The sequence below is a fragment of the Humulus lupulus genome, chromosome 7 (genome assembly GCF_963169125.1).
Source record: "Humulus lupulus chromosome 7, drHumLupu1.1, whole genome shotgun sequence".
NCBI lineage: Eukaryota > Viridiplantae > Streptophyta > Magnoliopsida > Rosales > Cannabaceae > Humulus > Humulus lupulus.
The window spans coordinates 172,549,396-172,569,883 of NC_084799.1; the positions used below are offsets into that span (position 1 = coordinate 172,549,396).

Genomic DNA, 20,488 nt, shown 5'->3' on the forward strand with positions numbered 1-20,488 from the left:
TTGCGGTAGCGGAGGAAGGTGTAAGAAGGCCTCCTGGCTATGGTGATGCCGTGAAAGCCTTTGTAGCTTTTCATGAGTAGCATTGTAGGCAACACTCAGCAAGTCGTTGGTTGAAGGGTACCTTGCCTGCTCGGGAGGAAGGCTTTTGCGAGGAGGAGGGGGAAGTGTAGTGTTCCTTGAAGGAGTGGGCACAGCAGGAGGTGCTGGAGGATTCTCTACTCGAGCCTACTTCTTGGAGGGTTTGTTGCTGCCCTCTCCAAGATGCCGCTTGTTCGCTTTCTTTTTGCTCGGAGGAGCATTGTCGTTAGTGTATAGGTCAAAGGCTTCTCCAGAAGTCATGACTGCAAGATGGAAACAAACGATCAGATAATATAATTTAAGTTATTTAAAAGAGCAAGGGAATAAGGAGAAATGAAATTCTAAGTGATATAATCAAGCTATTATTACTGGTTGATACATTATTTATAGAACTACTGCTACACTCACTCTCTGCCTCGAAGAAGTCTGAATTTAAAATACTGATCGCAAATCTAAAGTTGTCATCCTTGTCAAATAAATGACAGGGGATGGGAAAGTTATCTAAAAGTGAGAAGTCAGTACCGTTCTTCTCGGAAGAATCGAGTACAGGCTCGGTGTACTCTGGAAGTTTTTGCTTGCCCTTCCCATGTCGGGCAGGGGCAGTAGCAGCTTGAGGGTTGCTAGAGGGTTCCTGGATGGTCACTCCTATTGCCCGCCGTCTCGGGGGTTGTGACACATCCTGTTGCTGCTTGGGGATTTCACCTACAGTAGAACTCCCTCACTTCCTGGTGAGGTGCAAAGAGGCCGACCAACTCCTCGATGCTCTTCTAGATATCTTTCAGGCTGGCTAGGGCTGCGACCCTTATCTCCATTTTTGGAGTGGGGTCTGGTCGATACCATGGACCTAGACGTAACATCAAGGTTCTAACGACGAAGAAGAAAAACAAACTACTAGAAAATAAACGACCAGTGATTGAGAAATTTACCTCCTCGAGTGAAGGCCAATTTATCGGCGACCAGGTCCGTCGTAAGAAAGTACTCCTGGAAGTACATTCCTACGTTGGATTTGTAGGTGATGTCGCTCAGAAATGTATGAGCAGACTCTTGGTGGTAGAAATGGAAGAACCCCATGTTGTTGTGGTTAGGGTTAGACTTGAGATCGAACAGGTAGTTGATCTCATGCGATGTAGGCACAGGCCATTTTTTTTTTATGGTTGTAAAGGATATAGGGTGCTGATCATACTCTATATCCGTTAGGGGTTGGAACGCCCCAAACTCCAGGGACCGTTACGGTGTGCCTTATAAACAGTGCTAAACTCGCTAATCGAGTCATCTGGCCAAAATCGTGTAACTAAGTATGATTAGCGGTTTAGGGATTAAAATTTTTGGTTAAGATGTAACATTTCATTAGAATGTTTACTGTATACATTGGGATCCCAAAAATATAATTTCAGAGTCTATTACAGGAAAATATTTACAACAGGCCGATCTAAGCGGCAAAACAGGGTTTAACCCTAGTTCCTCTTCCAACCCTCGGTCGTGGTGGTCGAGCAGCCGCATATGTACACATCATCACCTAAGCTCTCCAACTCAAGGATGGTCCAGCTTTCTTTTGCCTTTACCTGCACCACATAGCACCCGTGAGTCAAAGCCCAGCAAGAAAACTTAATATGCTCATGAACAGTAATAACATGTCATCAAATCATAAGGCACACACCTAGAAGATATAGCCCTAATCAGACAAGCAACCAAATCCACATAACGATGGGTATCCAGGATAAGAAATCTTGCCCTCCTGAGTGGATGACTATCAAGTCAATCTCAATCAGATAAGTGATTTAACACTGGTGGTTCCGGTAACCATACCGGGATGATAGCCCTGAATAGAAAAGTGACAGTGGTACAAGTCACTAAGGTGGGTTCCGTTCCCTTTATAAATAAGTGATCCTTTCACTAGCTTAAACAAGATAGGTATCTGGTGAAATAGTCACTATCATAAAACTATTGAGTAGATAAGTGATCCTTTCACTAGCTTGAATAGGATAGGTGCATGATGACTAGTCATTAACATAACCTTCCTCATGACCATAGAGTCATAACCATGGAACTATGTTCCCTAGCCATGTGACAAGCAGTCACCTAGGCCTTAGGCCCTGACTCTGAGTAACTAGTCTTAGACTAGCCAAGCGCTTATAAGTTTCATCGACCTTAGGGTCGGTCCAGCATTAATACCCCATATGAGTCATTCAATGATGATATCGATTAGATCTAATCTTCATTTGGCCCTACGTACATGATGCTTATGCCGTTTCTAACTCTTAGGTCAGTGAAACGCGACCAATGTTCAACCCGTTGTGAACTTGACTAGTAAGTCACAGCTTCACAGATGGATTTGACACCATTTCTGATTCTGACTAATAAGTCAGTGCCGTACACAAGTAAGCAATGCCACCAAACATATATCATATTTCAAATATCCGAATACAGGACATTTAACATGCTTACTCAATAATTACTAGCACAACTAGGATCATGCATAAACACAGAGGCTCAAGCTCTGAACAATATAATACTCAGTATACAAAGCATGTCCTAATCACATGTTTCTCATGCATTACATTTTAACATCCAACATGCATCAAGAATAACCATGCATGTCACATATACACAGGGTGCAGTTTTCTTACCTCCGGTTCGAGCAAGAATTAGAACAAGAACGACCCTTTAGAACGATCGATCCTTAATCCTTTAGCAGTCACCTAGTCATAACCAAATACAATCTCCAATTAATGAAAATCAACAAAGATAGGGTATTGACCTAAACCCCACTCTCGAGACCTTGAAACATGCCCACACGGTGAGTAGATTCGATCCCGGGCCTTAAGGATTGAAACCCCGAGCCAAAAACCCTTAAAAAAACACTCAAAATGGGGTTCTGAAGAAACAGGGTAGCGCTACAGCACTACCCTCCTTGTGCCCCATCACTCTTCACAGAGCCAAACCGCCCTAGCCTCCCCTGCAGGTAGCGCTGTAGCGCCCTGTACTGGGCGCTGTAGCGCTACCTTCAGCCAGCAACAGCCCAGAAAATCCTTCCTTCGATTCCACCATTTCTAACCCAAACCAAAAAGCTTCCAAACATCAAATTAAATCCTAAATGAACCCAAATACCACCTCCACATGTCCTAGGCACCACAACTCCAAGAACCCTAGCCAAAACTCCAATCAATTCCCAACTTTTTAACCCAAAAACCAGCTGGAACTCAACTAAGAAAACAGAGCAAAACTAAGAGTTCTAATGGCTAAAAACTCACCTCAATCTTAGCAACACACCCTCTTCAATGGTGGAGCATAACCCTAGCTTATCCCAGCTTGGTTCCTTGGCTTGATTCCTCAAACAAAGCTTGAAAATCCAAAGAGAAATGGAGGAGAAAAACCATCGGGAGAGAAGGAGAAAGGAGACTCTATTTTCCTCTTCTTTCTATAGCCTTAATGGCTGATATACATCCTTAAGGGTGAAAAGACCTAAATGCCCTCAAGTCTAAAATAAAGCCTTAATATCCACCAAGGGCAAAACCGTCCCTTCGCACTTATTTCGTTAATTATAACTAACACCCTCCAATTCCCGCTATTCTCGACATTCTCAAACACCAATAAATTATATCCCATTACCCTTTAATTCCCGGTAATGCTCTAATCATTAAACTCACCTCGAGACTCACCCCGAGCCCCGAACTTAATCCCGTTATGACCAGACCGAACACTTGCATTCCATAATCCTCTCATGCCGAAAGGCTCGAACAAATCCACATATAATGTGGTACCATTCATAACTCACCCACATGCACAAAAATACACAATGCGCCCTCAACGGGCCAAACTACCAAAATGCCCTTGTAATTATAAATACACCCATATGCATGCATTTATCATCATATTATAATATAATTCACATAAACATGCATATGATCTCTAAATAACATAATAAATCAATTATGGCCCTCCCGGCCTCCTAATCAAGGTCCTAACCCTTATTAGGAAATTCGGGGCATTACAGGGGTGATTTGAAAAGAGGCAACCTCAAAGTAATTGGCCACCCCTTGAAAGAATTCATGCAGGGGCAAGATTTCCCCTGCCTCAATGTGGTACCTCGACTAGGCATGTTTGCTCTTTGGTCGGGTGAAGGTTTGACTAGGGTTATCCCAGGAAGACCGTACTTCTTGAGATAATTGTTCACCATCCTCGCTGATATGACGTTAGGAGGCGCAACGTACCAGTCAACGTCCGGCCTAAGGCCGTCGCGAGGCCGGGCTTTGGGTTGGATTTCTGGTGGTGCAGTATTTATAGGCTGAGGGTTAATTGAAGGGTCCTCGGCGCGAGGGGCAGGCTGGTTAGGAGAGCTGGTTGTTTTCTTCTTTCTACGGGCAATGTAGTTCACGCGACCCATATTTGGTTGACTGGTTGGAGGGATGGTCGGTGGATTTTTCTGTAATAATGGGACTTCCAAAAATAGCAGTGAATGTTGCTCTAGATCCTCGAACAATAGCGCGAGAAGATCATCATCAATTGGCCTCTCATCTCCCCAAGGATCGTGCATAAATATCTGAGAACAGAAAAGGGGAGATGAGAATCTATGACCAACAAATAGAAGAAGAGGAAACGTTGGCATAACGTTGCTTGTGTATAAAAGTTAAGCTTTTATAGGACCAGCAGCATCCTAACGTAAACACTAAAAGTATGGGAGCAGTTAGGAAAAACAGATTGAAAAGTGAAAATGAAAAGATTTTTCAGAGAAACTTTTTGACTCCAAAAACAGGCAGGAAAAACCCAGATTTTTCCGAAAGCATAAAACACGAATTTTCACTTCGATTTTGGGCCCTAAGACAATATTCCAACTTCCCACATCAATTTCTAAGCCTCACTTAATGTTTTTACCACTTAAAACTCCAATCCTATCATGTTTCTGTGTATGAGCCCGATTACCCCAGAATACTTTTTCTCAAAAACATTCAAAAACTCATACCCGAATACCAGAAAACTCGTGAAATTTATTTTTCATGGTAAAACAGAGAAAAGGAGTTCGAAAACTTACTTGGATTGCAGATTGTGTAGAATTCACGGGTGTAGATGCTCAAGGTTGGTCGGACACGCCTCAGATCACCAAAATATTTTGGACCTTTCTTGAGGATTTTTCTTCTGAGTTCTTGAGAGATGAAGGATTGGTAAAGGGAAAAAAAATGAGAAAAATGATTTATTTATACTGATCGAGGCACAGTAAAAGAGGTAATGATGGGGGTAAGTTCTCTATGTGTGGGAAATTGTGTTAGCCATCAAAATGTTTTTGGGAAACTGCAACAGTTATCATTATTAACATTTTTGAAAAGGCGCTGACAGACCTGACAGGTCAGACAGAAAGTTGGTCGATTAAGTTTATTATATGCTGGTCGCAGTAAAATAAACTTGGGGGGAAAATGTTTACCCAAAAAAGATTTACCTGATGACATGGAAGATTTAACAAGCACATGGGATACACATGACCGCTTAAGTGATTACGATTTGTTCGACCATCGACTAGAAGAGAGTTCACTCAGCAGATGACATATTTTATGAGCGACCGGTCTGGTTGCAGTATTTTTGGATATTTCCTACATATATGTAATTTCACATTTATGTAATAATTGTGATTTTAATTTTTTTTCTAGATACACCTATATCAAATGTAATTAAGGCCCATCGACCCATGCAAAACTCCTTGAGCCTATAAATAAGACTCAAAGGGCTCATGAGAGGGGACTTTTGGACTCTAAGACTTTTTGGAACTTTTGAGAGAGAGAATTATAGTGTTTTTATCCACCAAATTTGTATTCATCTTGAAGCTTGTGAAACTCGTGAACTCTAGTTCATTGATCACAATTTTTGGGATTCTACATCAATAAGAAAACTAAGTGGATGTAGGTTATTACCATCACTGGGGCTGTACCACTATAAGTCTTTGGTGTCATTTATCTTTTGATCTTGAATTCGTCTTGTTTTTTGTCGTTTTACTTGACTCTGTGCCGTTGACCAAATCGATGGTCAACAAGAACGCTCCTGCGAATGAGTAGCATAGCGATGAGAACCCTTGGTATGTTCTTGTTGAGAAGAAGATTGATGGGGAACCCAACTAGTATCTTGGTGCAAAGGGCGTTGATATGAGTCTCACTGACCTGACCTATCCTGCTGAGAAGAATGACTCCGCTGAGATGTGCCTTGGGAGCCGCTGGGTGTACTGTGCTCAGAAGAAATCTAAGAAGAGCCAGGCGAGGAGCCCTGAGTGATGTTCTTGCCAATATGAGGATCATCTTCAGAGGGTTTTCGAGTCGTCTGTTTTACTCTCGCCATTGGACAATACCTTTTCAAGAAATCTTCCTCGCTGAACAAATATAAAGCGGAGAGAGGGAGAATCCTTTTCACCCTTTCCAAGAACTCGTGGCAAGTACGCTCACTTACTAACTTGTCTGATGAAGAGGAGTCAGACATCTGCAACAGAAGAAAAATGAAGATTAAAGTTAGTAAACGAGCATAATGAAGCCAATAGCTGGGGGCATATCCATGAACCAAGGAGTAAAAATGAAGAAATAAGGAGTAAAATTCTATATAGGGGGTCGGCCCAGTGAGCCTAAGCCTGGGCCGACCACCATGAATCCATCAAATTATGAAGCATGAAAAATGGGGCATAGGTGGTCGGCCTACCACCTTAGGCCGACCACCCCAGGGATGCAAGCCTCAGAAAAGTGCCAGAGGACCGTTCAAGTCTCTAGAAAAAGTAATTTTTACAGTACAAGGAAGGCCCCCAAGGAGATCAATTGAGGTAAAAAATTATTTTTAGGGTCCTAGGTGGTCGGCCTATGCTTGGGTCGACCACCCTAGATCCCTGAAAATATCCTAAGGCAAGAGAAAAAAGGTACTCGGCCCATGAAGCTCTAGGGGTGGTCGACCTAACCCTAATTCTAGGCCTGGAAATCGCCTAAGGGAAGGGAAAGGGAGTACTCGGCCCATGAAGCTCTAGGGCTGGTCGGCCTAACCCTAATTCTAGGTCTGGAAATTGCCTAAGGGAAGGGAAAGGGAGTACTTAGCCCATGAATCTCTAGGAGTGGTTGGCCTAACCCTGTTCATAGACCTGGAAATCGCACAAGGGAAGCCTTGAAGGTGCTCGGCCCAAACCCAGTTGCTAGACCTGAAAATCGCACAAGGAGAAGCCTGGAAGATACTCAGTCCTAACCCTGATCCTATCCCTGGAAATCGTAGGTGCTAGAGTTTGGAGTCCCAAAAACCGCCAAACTAATGAGGTGGTCGGCCTAGGATCTTACATCCCTGGAAGTCGCCCATCCTAGGGTTTATAACCCTGGAAATCGCCATTTTTCAAAGAAATCTTGATTCAAGTAAGTTAATTATTTTGGATAAAGAAAAACCAAAACAAGAAGATTCAGAAAAAAATTCCTCAAAAATTCAAAGTGTTTCTTATAAATCTAAGCACATTTAAATTAAATGATGTGAGGATTAGAAGAAAGCACTTACCAAAGATCTGAGTTTGATGAGGAACTGGAGAAATTAGACTTGGAACTTGTTTGAAAGTGGCGCATAGAGCAGAAATGAGAGGAGAAGACCTACTTATAACTTCTCAGGCAGACAAGATATTGTTAGGAATTCAAATTTCCTTGAAAAATATCTGATATGGTTAAAATTTAAATTTCTTGTAAAATATTTTTTATTTTTAGGAATTAATATCCTTGAAAAAATATATATTTTTAGGATTTCAAATTTCCTTGAAAAATATATTAGATTTTTAGGAAATTAATTTTCCTTGAAGAACCTAATTATTTTTAGGAATTTCTAATTGCCCCTAAAAAATTTGTACCGAGCAAATTATCGATAGTTAAAAAAGTACTATGTAATGTCCCGAGGGACTTGACTATTTAAGTACTGCTACGGTATGTTTCTCGAGTCGGGGTCAAGTTTACCGTAATGTTGAAAACATTACAATAGACTGGGGGGGGGGGGCAAATGTTATCCCTAAAAAATACGAGGATGACGTGGCGAATGAGAATGCGACACGTGACATCACAAATCAGGGAAAAAATGACAAAGTATTAAGAAAAGACCAACGGGCAAAAAAGATTGGTCCAGGACCTATGGAGAAGTTGACCAAGCCTAACCCCCCTAGGGGTGGTTGGTCTGACCCCTACCCATAGGGGTGGAGGGGTGGTCGGCCTGACCTCTACCCCAGGGGTGGTCGGCCCCAGTGTGTCCAAGAGAGTGGTTGGCCTGACCCCTACCCCAGGGGTGGTTGGCCCTAGTTTGACCAAGGATCCCTAGGGGTGGTCGGCCTGACCCCAACCCCTAAGGTGGTTGGGCTGACCCCAACTCCTAGGGTGGTCGACCTTACTTGATCAAGAACCACCTGGGTGGTCGACCCACCCTATTCTTCATAGGGTGGTCACCTCAAACTGCCAAGTACAATTCATTGAGAAATACTCACTCTCGTTCAAATTGAGATCAACAGGCCTAGTACCCAGAGGATCAACAGGTCTAGTGCCCAGAAGGTCATAGGCCTAGCACCCAAGCTCGGGTCGTTGGGCTTAGCACATAAGTCTCATAGACCAACAGAGACTTAACATATTCCCAGAGGTTTCTATCATGCATTATCCACCGCGATCTAGAGAAACAACGAGAAGACCCAGAATCTCATAATCATGGGGAGGTGGACACGTATCTCCACTACCTAATAATCGTGTACCAAACCACGATCCCAATATTACTGGTCATGTAACAGCCCCTGGGTACTATAAACAAAGGACCCAAGGCTTCATTACAAATGATCGCTTTTTCTGGAATTTTGGAGTTCTAAAGAGGACTTGGGGAGAAATTCTGGGCAAGTGAGAATGAGTGAATACTTTGTTGAACAATGTAATTGTCGAGTGATTCAATACTAAAAGCTAAGTGGATTAGGCTATTACTATTTATCAGAACAGGGCTGAACCCCTATAAAATTCCTGTGTGTTTATTTAAGATAATCGTACTCTGTCGTTTATTCTATTTATTTCGTTCAAAAGGTGTCGTATACTGTACATACGGCTGTTGGCCGATTTCACAGGTCAACAATACTTATGCAATCTCTCTTAGACTTTCTAGGACTCCTAACAGCCTTAAGATGTTCTTAAGAAAGTCCAAAAATCCCCAAATAGAAAACCCTTAAACTATACCATCAAAGCACCAAACAAGACCATCAAAATGAGGAAAAAACATATTTTTTGGGCATGTAGCGCGGTCGCGCTGCCCCTTGGGCGGGGTAGCGCCCGATGGAGAACCCAGATTGCGACTGTTCTTTAAACAGCCATAACTCTCTCAATTTAAATCCGATTTGAACGATTCTTTTTGAGTTTTTCTCATCTTGAATCCCTCTATATCATCATATATTTATTAGTGATCAATAAAATAGAAAAAAAATCATGAGAATCCCCTAACTCAATAACTCTAACAATTCTTACGCAATAAAACTCATTCTTCCTAAGTTATGAACATATATTCCAAAACCAGTCCTTGTTTCATCATTAATTCTTCCATAGCATGTTTATAACATTAAAACATATTCATAAAATACCCTAACATGAAATTCTAAGAACTAATTCATATCATCTATCATTAAATTCCGTGAACAATCATAAACATGACCTAGATTATAAAGAGTAATAAGATCTTACCTTCTAGTTGATTCTTACTTCTCCAACTTTCTAGACCTCAACCTTAGAGAAAACTCTTGCTTTGACCGATACATCAACTGAAAATAATACGATAGATTTAACCTTTATATTTCCATAATTAATTAATTCTTAATAATTAATAATACACAATTACCTTCATATCCCCCATCTAAGCTTCCTTATGAAACCACTTAAGCCATTTTTAGTAATTCCTCCTTAAGCTAATAGTTTTTGCTTATAGAAATTACAATTTCTTCCACAAGATTCATATTTCTATTCTCACCCATTATTTCCAATATAATTGGCACTTAAACCATCAATACTTGAAAGAATCGTGTCTTGCTTGCCGCTACCATACATACACATATCATAATCATGAAATCAATCACACATTATCATGAAAAAATAAAAAATAAAATTCACATATGCATCAACATAAATGACCAAATTGCCCGCACATGCCAAAATTACCACAGTACCCATGAAATGAAAAGGAAAATATTACATAATCTATAGGTTTGGTCTACCTTAGAAGATAGTGTTCGACAGTGGCACCCAGTTTGATTGCTAACTGTTCACTGATTTCTGTGCCAGGCATAACGAAAGTTTGATGTAGGAGATCTAGTCCTGCGAAGAATATTCCTAGAAACTCGAGATGCCTCGGCAGGAGTACTAGGTCCAAGCTAGGAAGGTCCTTACCAGGTTATTAGCAAGTGACCAAGAGGATAACCCACGAGTTATGAATCCTGCTCCGTCACTTGGGGGGCACCATAGTCATACATGGACAAATAAAGGAAAATGTGCGTAGTTAAAATGATTTAGAATCGTTAATTTTAAAGTGCTTGCGCATTGCTCGATATGTACCGAGCAACAAAAAAGCCATAAAACAATTTATGTAGATAGGGTTGAACAAGTTTTTGTTTACAGCTCATTCAAAAAAATTGAACAACTTTGATTTACAGAGCCGCACAGCTCCAAACAGAGCCACATAGCTCCAAAAATAGTATACACCAAGTAGTAAGGAAAAATAAGGTACGAGCAAATATATAGTCAAAATGAAAAACATTTTATATATAAAGTATTAAGTGCTCGAGATTAAAGGTTGCTCAGCTCAACCATGCTATCTCAACAAAAATAAATGATTGCTCGGGAATAAAGATTGCTCGACTCAACCATTTTTGTTCAGGTAGAAAGGAAAGAAGTTCAACAATGTAAAATATTTTAAAAAAACAAATAAAGTTTTCATGGGTCTTGGACTGGGTTGTCTTGCTAGATGTCAGATTGCTTGGCTGGAAGGCTTTAAGATTGATCAGCGTGGCATCAATTGAGGCACTTAGGCCGAAAGGCAGGGAATCCTCCTCAGGGGTCGCAGTAATTAGCTCAGAGGCTGGCACGACTGGTTCTGGCTCAAAGGCTAAAGGCTGCTCGGTGGTAGTAGCTTGGGCCTCAGTCTTTTCCCGCTCGGTACGATAGTGCATAAGCTCGTCGAAGGCCTCCCCCAAGTAGCTGTAATCTACCCCTTTGTTGTGTACTAGAAGTCATAAAAGGTGCTCATGCCAAAGTCCTCACAGGATTTAGCATCAGTAGCCTTGCTAGTTTTCTCTTCATCAAGGGCCTTCACCAACTTGTCCCTCTCCTCTTGGAAGCTTTCCCCTCCGCAACATTTTTCTTTGCTATGTCTTTCAACTCTTCCATCCTCCTCTCTAGCCTATTAACATATAGGTTCCTTTGCTCAGCAGTGGCCTTGAGGCTTGTGTTGTCTTTGCACTACAAGAAAATGGGGTCTTTACCTACCAATTGTAAGTGTAGGTAAAACTAGCCTAATGGTGGGTAATATGGTTTACCTACCAATATTGAATTGGTAGAGATTGGTAGGTAAAAGTTAGTGGGGAAAGAGTCTTTACCTACACTTATTAACACTGGTAGGTAAAAGAATCAGTGGACCCCACTAAGTTATAAATCAATTGATGAGTCATCAGATGGCGTGTTTGATGACATGGCATCCTACGTGTATGCTGACATGGTTTTTGTAGTTTTACGTGTCTGATGACGTGGCATCCTACGTGGCATCATATGTGGCATCCTACATGGCATCCTACATGGCATTCTGCGTGGCATCCTATGCGGTATCATTTTATTAGCCCACATAGCATTATTTTATTGGTTTGTTACACAATTTATATTTTGTTCAAATTTAATGGTTATGTGTAGGTAAAAGATAATAACAGTTATTTGTAAATGTTCTATATTAGAAATAAACTAGAAAAAAACCATTCAGTAATAAAATGTTTAATGCTAAAATTCTTTATAATGTTCAATACTAAAATAAGTCATAAAGTTATCATTTTAAGGTTACCCCTACCAAAATAAAAAAAACTTCATAAAGTTCATTCCTTAGTAAATTAATGTAAATAAACTAAGAATCATCTTGTGACTCCCGAATAGAAATAGATGGCGACTCTCTTAAATTTGCATCTGAAGCTTGGTCTGTTGGAGGTGGTGGAGGTGGTGGAGGCGGTGCCATCAAATTGTTATGACGAAGTATATCCACAACTACACTAAGTTGTTCGTTAGTAGCATTAAGGCGGGAAGTTGTATCATTAAGTCGTTCAAGTAACTCTTCATAAGTTGGTTGATTACCCACAATATTTTCACGATGTGAAGTAGAAGTTGTGACACTAGGAGACCGCCCCCACCCTCGCAAGTATACCGAATCACGTCCAAGTACACGCTCCATAATCTCTATATCAGACAATTCTTCTGGAGGATGTTGACCCCTTAACTCCATCATTTTATCCTAATAATATATGTAATTAATTATTAGTAAGAAATATAATAAATAAAATTTTAAATTACTTACATATAATGGCACGAGCTCTATTCCAGTCCATCCTTTCTCAGCATCATAATGCTTTAGACGCCATGTCTCAATTTGACCGGTAGGAGAAGTTAACACCATTCCACGTCGAATGTGATGTCGTGGTGTGGAGATTGAACCATTTTTCGACTCCCATTTCCTCTTTGATCGATTGGTAGTATTCTTTAATGCTCTTTCCTAAAGAAATAAATCCAAATAAAATTTATTAGAAAATTTTTACACAACCTTTTCTTTTGAACAACACAATGTCTATTTATTACAAACTTTATTGAACAGTTTAACACTAAAATTTGTAAATCAAAGACAAAACAAAATACTAGAAAGAGTAGATGTTGTTTATGTAGGGCCAAATACTAGAAAGAGTAGATGATGCCAAAACAATAACATTAGCTTTCATTTTTTCATTCAAACATTTAACCAAACACCTTAACTACATCAACTACATAGTAAAAAAAAAACTTCATTCCCACAACCCAAATGAAATAAACACAACAACTGATTGGGTATCACAGTCAAAGAAAGACATAAATTTCAACAAAGAGGTCATCTATAGCCAATACAATATTTCAAAATTAAGCAGTATTTCGACATTTGTGTACAATCATGGAAACACACAACAATATAAATTCAATAAAACAGAAAAAATAGCAAAAAGCTAGATGTTAAGAATAATAGTAATATGTAAATAGTATGTCGGGTTTCTTGTTCCTATCATAATAGCAATATTATGATAAAAAATGTTACCTTAAATTCAGGAGAACACCAACGATCACACAAAATCATCCAATCTTCTTGATGTTCTTCTTTTAAGTCTGGATGACGTTTGCTCTTGGCCATCTCAAGATCATTTTCTCCTCCAATTTCTTTGAAATATAAGTGCAGCTTGTACTTATGACCCTTCCAAGCTTTTCTCATTTGCTCATCAATGCATTTTTTAGTTGTCTCATCATTCAAGTTGATGTCAAAATGTTCCTATAACATAAAACAATATTAATTATAAATATTACAAATATAAATGTAATATTGTGAAATGACTTACCAAAAGATAGTGTCGCAATGGATCTCTCACATCTTCTGGGACCATTCGCCACTCTTTATAATGAAATGTACCATGATTCCAAATAATGAATCCAATCTCATTATTAAATTTCTCAGCATTAGTACAAATTGGTTGACGACACTCCGCATTAAAAGTCACTGACAACTTTCCAGTTGATGATGCCTTAGCTATAGTTGTAGTTGTCAAGCCGCGAGTAACTCCACGCGGCTTAAAGGAAGATGTTTATCCTACAATACAATATAATCTTAATTAAAATAAATAGAAATTTAAAGAAATGAACATGAAAGACATTAAATTTACCTGATGGAACTTGGGAAGATTGATTATCATCTTCGGTATCAAAATGGGTCGTCACATTGACTTGTTCACCCTATACAGTAGGGTGTGTGGAGCCTTGAGGGTGTTCTCTCTCTACATTAGATTGTGCGGTGGTTCTAGGTCGTTGACTGAGTACCGTAGATCGAGTGGTGCGACAAACTTGTTGATTCTCTAAACTCGACCGAGTAGTGCGAGTAACTTGTGTAGGTGGAGCAGGAGGATCAATGACTGGTTCAACTTGTTGATTCTCTATACTCGACCGAGTAGTGCGAACACCTTGTGAAGGTGGAGCAGGAGGATCAATGACTGGTTCAACTTGTTGACTTTGAGCAGTAGATCGAGTGGTGCGACGACCAGGTGCCATGACTAAAATTCTGTGAAATAAAACAAAGAAAATGATTAGTAAATCAATATTTACAAATATTAAGAAACTAACTATGAATTAGGAATCTGGATATCTTGTTTCATCTCAGTTTTTGCAAACCTTAGTTTCTGTACTTGTTTTTCTGTTTGTGTACAGGGTGCTTGGCTAGTTGGCTAGTTGGGGAAGAACATTTGTAGACAAATTTCACGAGGCACTAATTGATCAATGACAAGATGACTAACTATGAATTAAGAATCTGCATCATCATCACATTCTGATTCTGTATAACTTTTGGTGTCATCACTTGAGAGAAATGTTTCATTATTAGAGAATATATTTCCTTCATCAAAATCTTCATCTAAGTCACTATCCTTGTCAACATTTTGATTTTGGTTTAAAAATAAACCAACAACAAGTTGGTCTGAAAGAGTTACAGAAGGAACATCTAATCGAACTAAAGACAAACTTTCAATGAAATCCTCAGTTGGTTGAAAAGGTGGCAATTGAAATGATTCTTCTTCTTGAAACACATCATTATTTGTTGTCTCTTCCATAATTTCAGGAATGTCATAAATAGATCGATGATTTACTTTTTGAACAATTCGCCAATTTGAACCACACTTCATATCAAGCAAATAGAAAACTTGCTGTGCTTGAGTTGCCAAGATAAATGGTTCATTAGAATACCAATCAGTAGATGTATTGATGGAAGTCAAATTATGATCCACAACAATTGATCTACCTTTTGGATTAGAGTTATACCACTTGCAACGAAATAAGAACACCTTCTGATCTAAAACGAATGACAACTGCAAAATCTCAATCAAGACACCATAGCATAGGATATTAATATTGTCATGATCACCTTCAGGGAAAATTCCAGAACATTGTGTCTTAAGAGTATCGTCACGCTCTTTACATCGAAATCGAACACCATTTACAATACAACTTTGGTAGGTGTTGTACCGTTCAAGTGGACCTTGAGATAAAGAGTACAAATCATCATTGGCAAGAGGTAATTTTTGAACTTGCATTTGAGACACCTGTAGTATGAAAGAATTTGAATTATGATGAATGATGTCACAACTTAAGAATTTAGTAAGAAACCATTAATGATAATCTCTTACTTTACTCTTAAACCAAGAAGGAAATTGTTCTTTGTGCTCTAAGGCAACTTCTGAATCTGAATGACCTTTTTCTTCCAACAACTTTATATGATCACTACATTCAAATTCATTTCTATGAATAAATAATGATATTTTGTTGAGATAATTTAGAAGAATAAAAGAAATTGTTACTTACTCGATAAAATGTTGGATATCATCTACAGAATTGTTCAATATATACCATTGAACAACTTGTCTCCAATTTTGAAGCAATTTGATAGTAGATGCCCCTAATGGACGAACATTGGAGTTGAAAACATCTAACTTATGATTTGGAGAAGGTATATCCCAATTACGCTCGAGTCTTGTGAATCTTGTCTCTATGTTAGAAACATATCTTGACAAGAAAGTTACAGCTTCATCTACAACAAAAGCTTCTGCTATTGAACCATCAGGCCGAGACATGTTTCTCACATATTTCTTGTACAAACCCATATGGTGTTCTATCCCAAACATCCATCTCGAAGCAACTGGACCACCTAATAACACTTGATCGGGTAGGTGAACACAAAGATGAGCCATTATGGTAAAAAATGATGGGGGAAATATCTTTTCCAACTTGCACAAAATTATTACAATTCCATCTCTCAATTCTTCTATGTCAGAAATTTGTAATGTTTTTGCACAAATTTTTTGAAAGAATTGGCAGAGTTCAATCAAAGTACCACGAATGTTGTCTGTCAAAAAAGGAAGTAATGCACCTGGTAATATCTTATGAAGTAAAACATGACAATCATGAGTTTTCATTCCTCCTAGTTTGTCATTATCTGTTACACATCGACTAATATTTGAAGCATATCCATCCGGTAATCTAACACTTTGAATGAATTTACAAAAATCTTTGCATTCTTCTCTCGTCAAAGTGTAACTAGCATAAGGTTTTTCAAGCTTGTTATTAGATAGGTCCTTCTTCAGCCAAAGCTCTTCACGAATATTAAGATTTTGTAAATCCTTACGAGCTTTTAAAGTGTCTTTCGATTTACCTTCAATGTCTAAAAGTGTTCCAATAATGTTATCACATACATTTTTCTCTATATGCATCACATCAAGATTGTGACGCAGCAAGAGCTTTGACCAGTATGGCAATTCAAACAAAACACTTCTTTTACACCAATTCAGCTCTTTCTCTCCACGCTTACGTTTTCTAGAAGAATTACTTGGTGCTTTACCAGGGGTATGAATAGGAATTTCATCCAATTGCTTTAAAATGTCGTCACCAGTAAAAGTTCTAGGAGGGCCACGTAATTCAGTAGATCCATCATATTCTTTACTTTTTCTCCAAGAATGGTTTCTTTTCAAATAGTATCGATGTCCCATGAAACATTTTTTGTCAGTTATTCTTCTAGATCTTGTATCTTCAAGACAAACAGGACATGCTAATTTACCAGTAGTGCTCCACCCAGACAAGTATGCTTAAGCAGGAAAATCACTAATTGTCCACAAGACTGCAGCTCGAAGTTTAAACATGCATTGACCATACAAATCATATGCATTGACTCCATCCCATAACTCTTTAAGCTCTTCAATTAATGGCATCAAGAACACATCATAATCTTTTCCAGGAGATTTAGGGCCTGGAATTAACAAAGACATGAGATAGTTTGTTCCATTAGGAGAAGCCCAAGGTGGCATATTGTACGAAATTAATATCACTGGCCACAAACTATAGGTTGATGTCATATTAGAGAAAGGGTTAAACCCATCTGATGCCAACCCCATTCGTACACTCCTAGAATCAGCTGCAAAGTTAGGATACACATTGTCGAAATGCTTCCAAGCATCCCCATCAGCAGGATGACGTAAAATCCCAGCTTCATTTTTTCATACCTCTTTATGCCATCGCATATCTTTAGAAGTGTGCTTCGAACTAAACATTCTCTTAAGCCGTGCCTTGATTAGGAACCATCTAAGTCGTTTATGTGGGATTTGATTTCGTACATAACGACTAGACTTGCATACAGGACATGACACTGCATTTGCATTCTCACCATAAAACAATGCACAATCGTATTGACAAACATCAATTTGCTCATAGCCTAAGCCCACCTCACAAAGAAGCTTCCTCGTCTGGTAATAATTCCTTGGGCACTGATTACCCTCGGGCAATATCTCTCTCAAACACTCCAAAAGACCGTCGAATGATTTATCTGTCCATTTGTTAAGCACTTTGAGATTCATCAACTTCACCGTCGCGCTTAAGATAGAGAAACCTTTACAATTATTGTACAAAGGCTTACGAAGTGACTCAAACAATGCATCATACTTGTCATCCACATTAAGTGGAGATTCATCATTGAAGTCACTAGTTGGACCAATGTCAAAATACTTACTACCAATAGAATCATGAAGACCTGCCGCCAAATCATCACTCTAATCCGAATCTTCGACATTATCCTCGGTATCAAATAATCCATCATCTTCTACTTCCTCTACTTGCTCACCATGGTGATACCACCTTGTGTAAGTACTAAGAAATCCATGAGTGATCAAGTGAAACTTTATCACATGCATGTATTGTGATTTCTTATTCACGCATCGACAACAAGGGCATAGAACCATCCCATTGGAGTCCATGGAGTGTCTTGCAACACTAATGAATTCATTCATTCCAGCAGCATATTCTGCTGAAAGTTTATTTGGTATATTTATCCAATGACGATCCATGAACCAACAAAATGGGGTCCCTTGTTGTAGTTGGTAGAGCTGATGACGAACCCAAATTCTAGAAAGAACACAGAGGAGAACAAGAGCAAGAAAAAGAATAAGAAAGGATGGTAAATATTAAAGATTTTTCTCTTTTGTAGATTATTATAAATGAAATAGGAAAATAAGAAAGAAGAGAGAGTGGGAGATTGATTTGGGGGAAGTGAAATGAAAATGGAGAGGCTAAAAAGGATGAGGAAAACAATGAAAATTGTTATGGTTCAGCTACTTGGGGCAGCTAAACTGAGAATCATGGAAGTTGCTGCTAGACAAGCACCTCTCATGGACGTTGCATTTTTTGGGGAGGTTCAATTTAGTAACATGGGATTTGATCTATCTGACAAGGATTCATGAATGCATCTTTATTATTAATTCTTTCTTTTTAAAAAAAAAACAATATTGAATTGAAAGAACTATTGTCATTATATAGAAACATATAAATATATGTATGTATATATATGTGGTGCACATATTTAATCAATCTTAGTACATAAACAACAGAGGGAAAGCCACTAACAACAACTCATAAACAAAGTACCAAAGATAAAATACAAAAGAAATAGCATAGACAAATTCAAATGCATAAACAACCAATCACAAAAACTATAAACAAAGCACCAAAAAGTGCCTCGGGACAATGATTCATCATCAAACTTTCAGATTAGTAAGGATTTGATATCACTATAAATCTTAAAAATGTTACCTCAAGGCTTCCAAGGCTAAATTCCAAAAGTGTTAAAGCCGCCAAGCCTAGTTCAAAAATCACAGAGCCACCCAGACCAAGCCCAAAACCTCAAAGCACTACAAGAAATTCATATTACAATTAAATTCTGATTGAAAATAATGATCAACAATAAAAACAACAAGAATTCAATCATGCTCATATTTACACATTCAAAATCAATCAAAACTAAAATAAAATCAGATCTGAAAGTTATACAAAAATTTTAGAAAACATAACTTGCAAATAAATATAAAGAATCAAATCAAATAGAAAAATGCAAAAATAAAAAGATAAATCATATATAACCAAAAATTAACTCAAAATAATTTCTACAAGACATTTCTACAAGCAGCTTATAAGCAATTTACCAAAATCTTTCTAGAAAAAGATCACTGTCGAGCTTGGCTAACCAACTCAAAAACCCCAAAATCCTTACAATCCATAAAGCATAAAAATGTAATTCTAGCTAAAAAGAAATTCAAAAACATTGAGAGAAAAGAAAAAGGAATAAACCAAACCTTAATCAAGATTGTGTCACCAAGGAAGAGCTGGAGTCGTTTTTCTTTCTTTTCTTTTTTTGCGTTCCCTTACTGTCCAAAAGGAAAAACTCATAAATATGGAGAACTAAGGCCTTTACAGAGATAAGTTAGGTATGACGTAATTAAGCCCTCTACTTAGTAACTTACAGATCAAAAGAGTGAGTCACAGGAGAGAAGAAGACAAAGCCGATTTGGTTCTGAGAACTGGAAAGGCGTAGAAGACGATTTGATTTCAAAATGAACAAAGCAAAAAAAGTTAAGAATGAAAAAACAGAAATCAGAAGAAAATTTACTTATTATGAACGAAACTAGAATATGTCTTTACTTACAAATTTAGAAAAAGAGATATTGTGTGTCCCACATACATAATTAGAGGAATCGATAGAGAAATAAACAGCTACTGCAAATGTTTATGCAAAATTATTGATTTATTTCTGGGCAAATTAAGTGGTCCTCCTCCTAGAGAAGGTAAAACGGATTGGGGGTCTAACATCATACTATATAATGGAATCAAAGCACTATACATAGTATGATTTACAACAAACAACATTTTCAAGTAACAAAATAGCTGTTTTAAAATATATATAATTTAATAATTAAAAAATCAATTAGCAAAAGTGCAGGTTTACTAGCTTGATATTTAAAAAAGAACTGAATGAAAATTCAGCAAAGATATTAATTTCATGAGTGAGACAAAGATAATAGAGAAAAGAAAATGTAAAAATATCTACAATTGAAATACAGTAATAGCAATAATAATGATGATTCAGTTTTGTTTATAGAATATCATTGAATAACTACAATTGGCAGCTGAACATAAAAGAATGCTAAATCAAGAGTCACATTAACATGTTAATTAAAGCCTAAAGTCAAATAATGATATTATTTTTGGCCTTATCTTTTGCTTTCAATATATTTTATCCTACAATTGGCAGCTGAACAGAAAAGAATGCTATCAACACAGTGATTTATCTTCAATTC

The 20,488-nt window shown here is 38.2% G+C and overlaps 2 protein-coding genes across 3 annotated transcripts; both read right to left on the bottom strand.

The window, feature by feature from the left end:
* Positions 1-12,171: 12,171 nt before the first annotated feature.
* On the bottom strand, positions 12,172-13,909 carry LOC133792372 (uncharacterized). The gene is made up of 4 exons (XM_062230273.1): positions 13,673-13,909; positions 13,378-13,605; positions 12,616-12,810; positions 12,172-12,552 (listed from the first exon to the last, which is right to left on the bottom strand). Exons 1-4 carry the CDS (start codon positions 13,715-13,717, stop codon positions 12,172-12,174), a joined length of 849 nt encoding a protein of 282 aa, XP_062086257.1. The 5' UTR covers positions 13,718-13,909.
* A 28-nt stretch (positions 13,910-13,937) lies between these two features.
* Positions 13,938-20,279, bottom strand: LOC133788826 (uncharacterized). Of its 2 annotated transcripts, XR_009873392.1 has the most exons (4): positions 19,655-20,279; positions 19,487-19,558; positions 18,948-19,045; positions 13,938-14,385 (listed from the first exon to the last, which is right to left on the bottom strand). XR_009873392.1 is itself a non-coding variant. In XM_062226440.1 (2 exons), the coding sequence occupies exons 1-2, from the start codon at positions 17,572-17,574 to the stop codon at positions 14,064-14,066; spliced, it is 417 nt and encodes a 138-aa protein (XP_062082424.1). In that variant the 5' UTR covers positions 17,575-17,614; the 3' UTR covers positions 13,938-14,063. The 2 variants fall into 2 exon arrangements, 1 of the variants encoding a protein (XP_062082424.1); XM_062226440.1 differs by lacking the exons at positions 18,948-19,045; positions 19,487-19,558; positions 19,655-20,279 and adding an exon at positions 17,480-17,614.
* Between the last annotated feature and the right edge of the window lie 209 nt (positions 20,280-20,488).

Bases quoted from the DNA above. Each gene is read 5' to 3' on its own strand.
- LOC133792372 (XM_062230273.1), bottom strand. From the start codon at position 13,717: ATGGTCCCAGAAGATGTGAGAGATCCATTGCGACACTATCTTTTG. The intron at 13,606-13,672 runs GTAAGTCATTTC...TTTATGTTATAG, and splicing joins CATTGCGACACTATCTTTTG to GAACATTTTGACATCAACTT. The intron at 12,553-12,615 runs GTAAGTAATTTA...ATATATTATTAG, and splicing joins TAGAGCTCGTGCCATTATAT to GATAAAATGATGGAGTTAAG.
- LOC133788826 (XM_062226440.1), bottom strand. From the start codon at position 17,574: ATGAGCAAATTGATGTTTGTCAATACGATTGTGCATTGTTTTATGGTG. The intron at 14,386-17,479 runs GTACGAAATCAA...TTTATTTCACAG, and splicing joins TATGCAAGTCTAGTCGTTAT to AATTTTAGTCATGGCACCTG.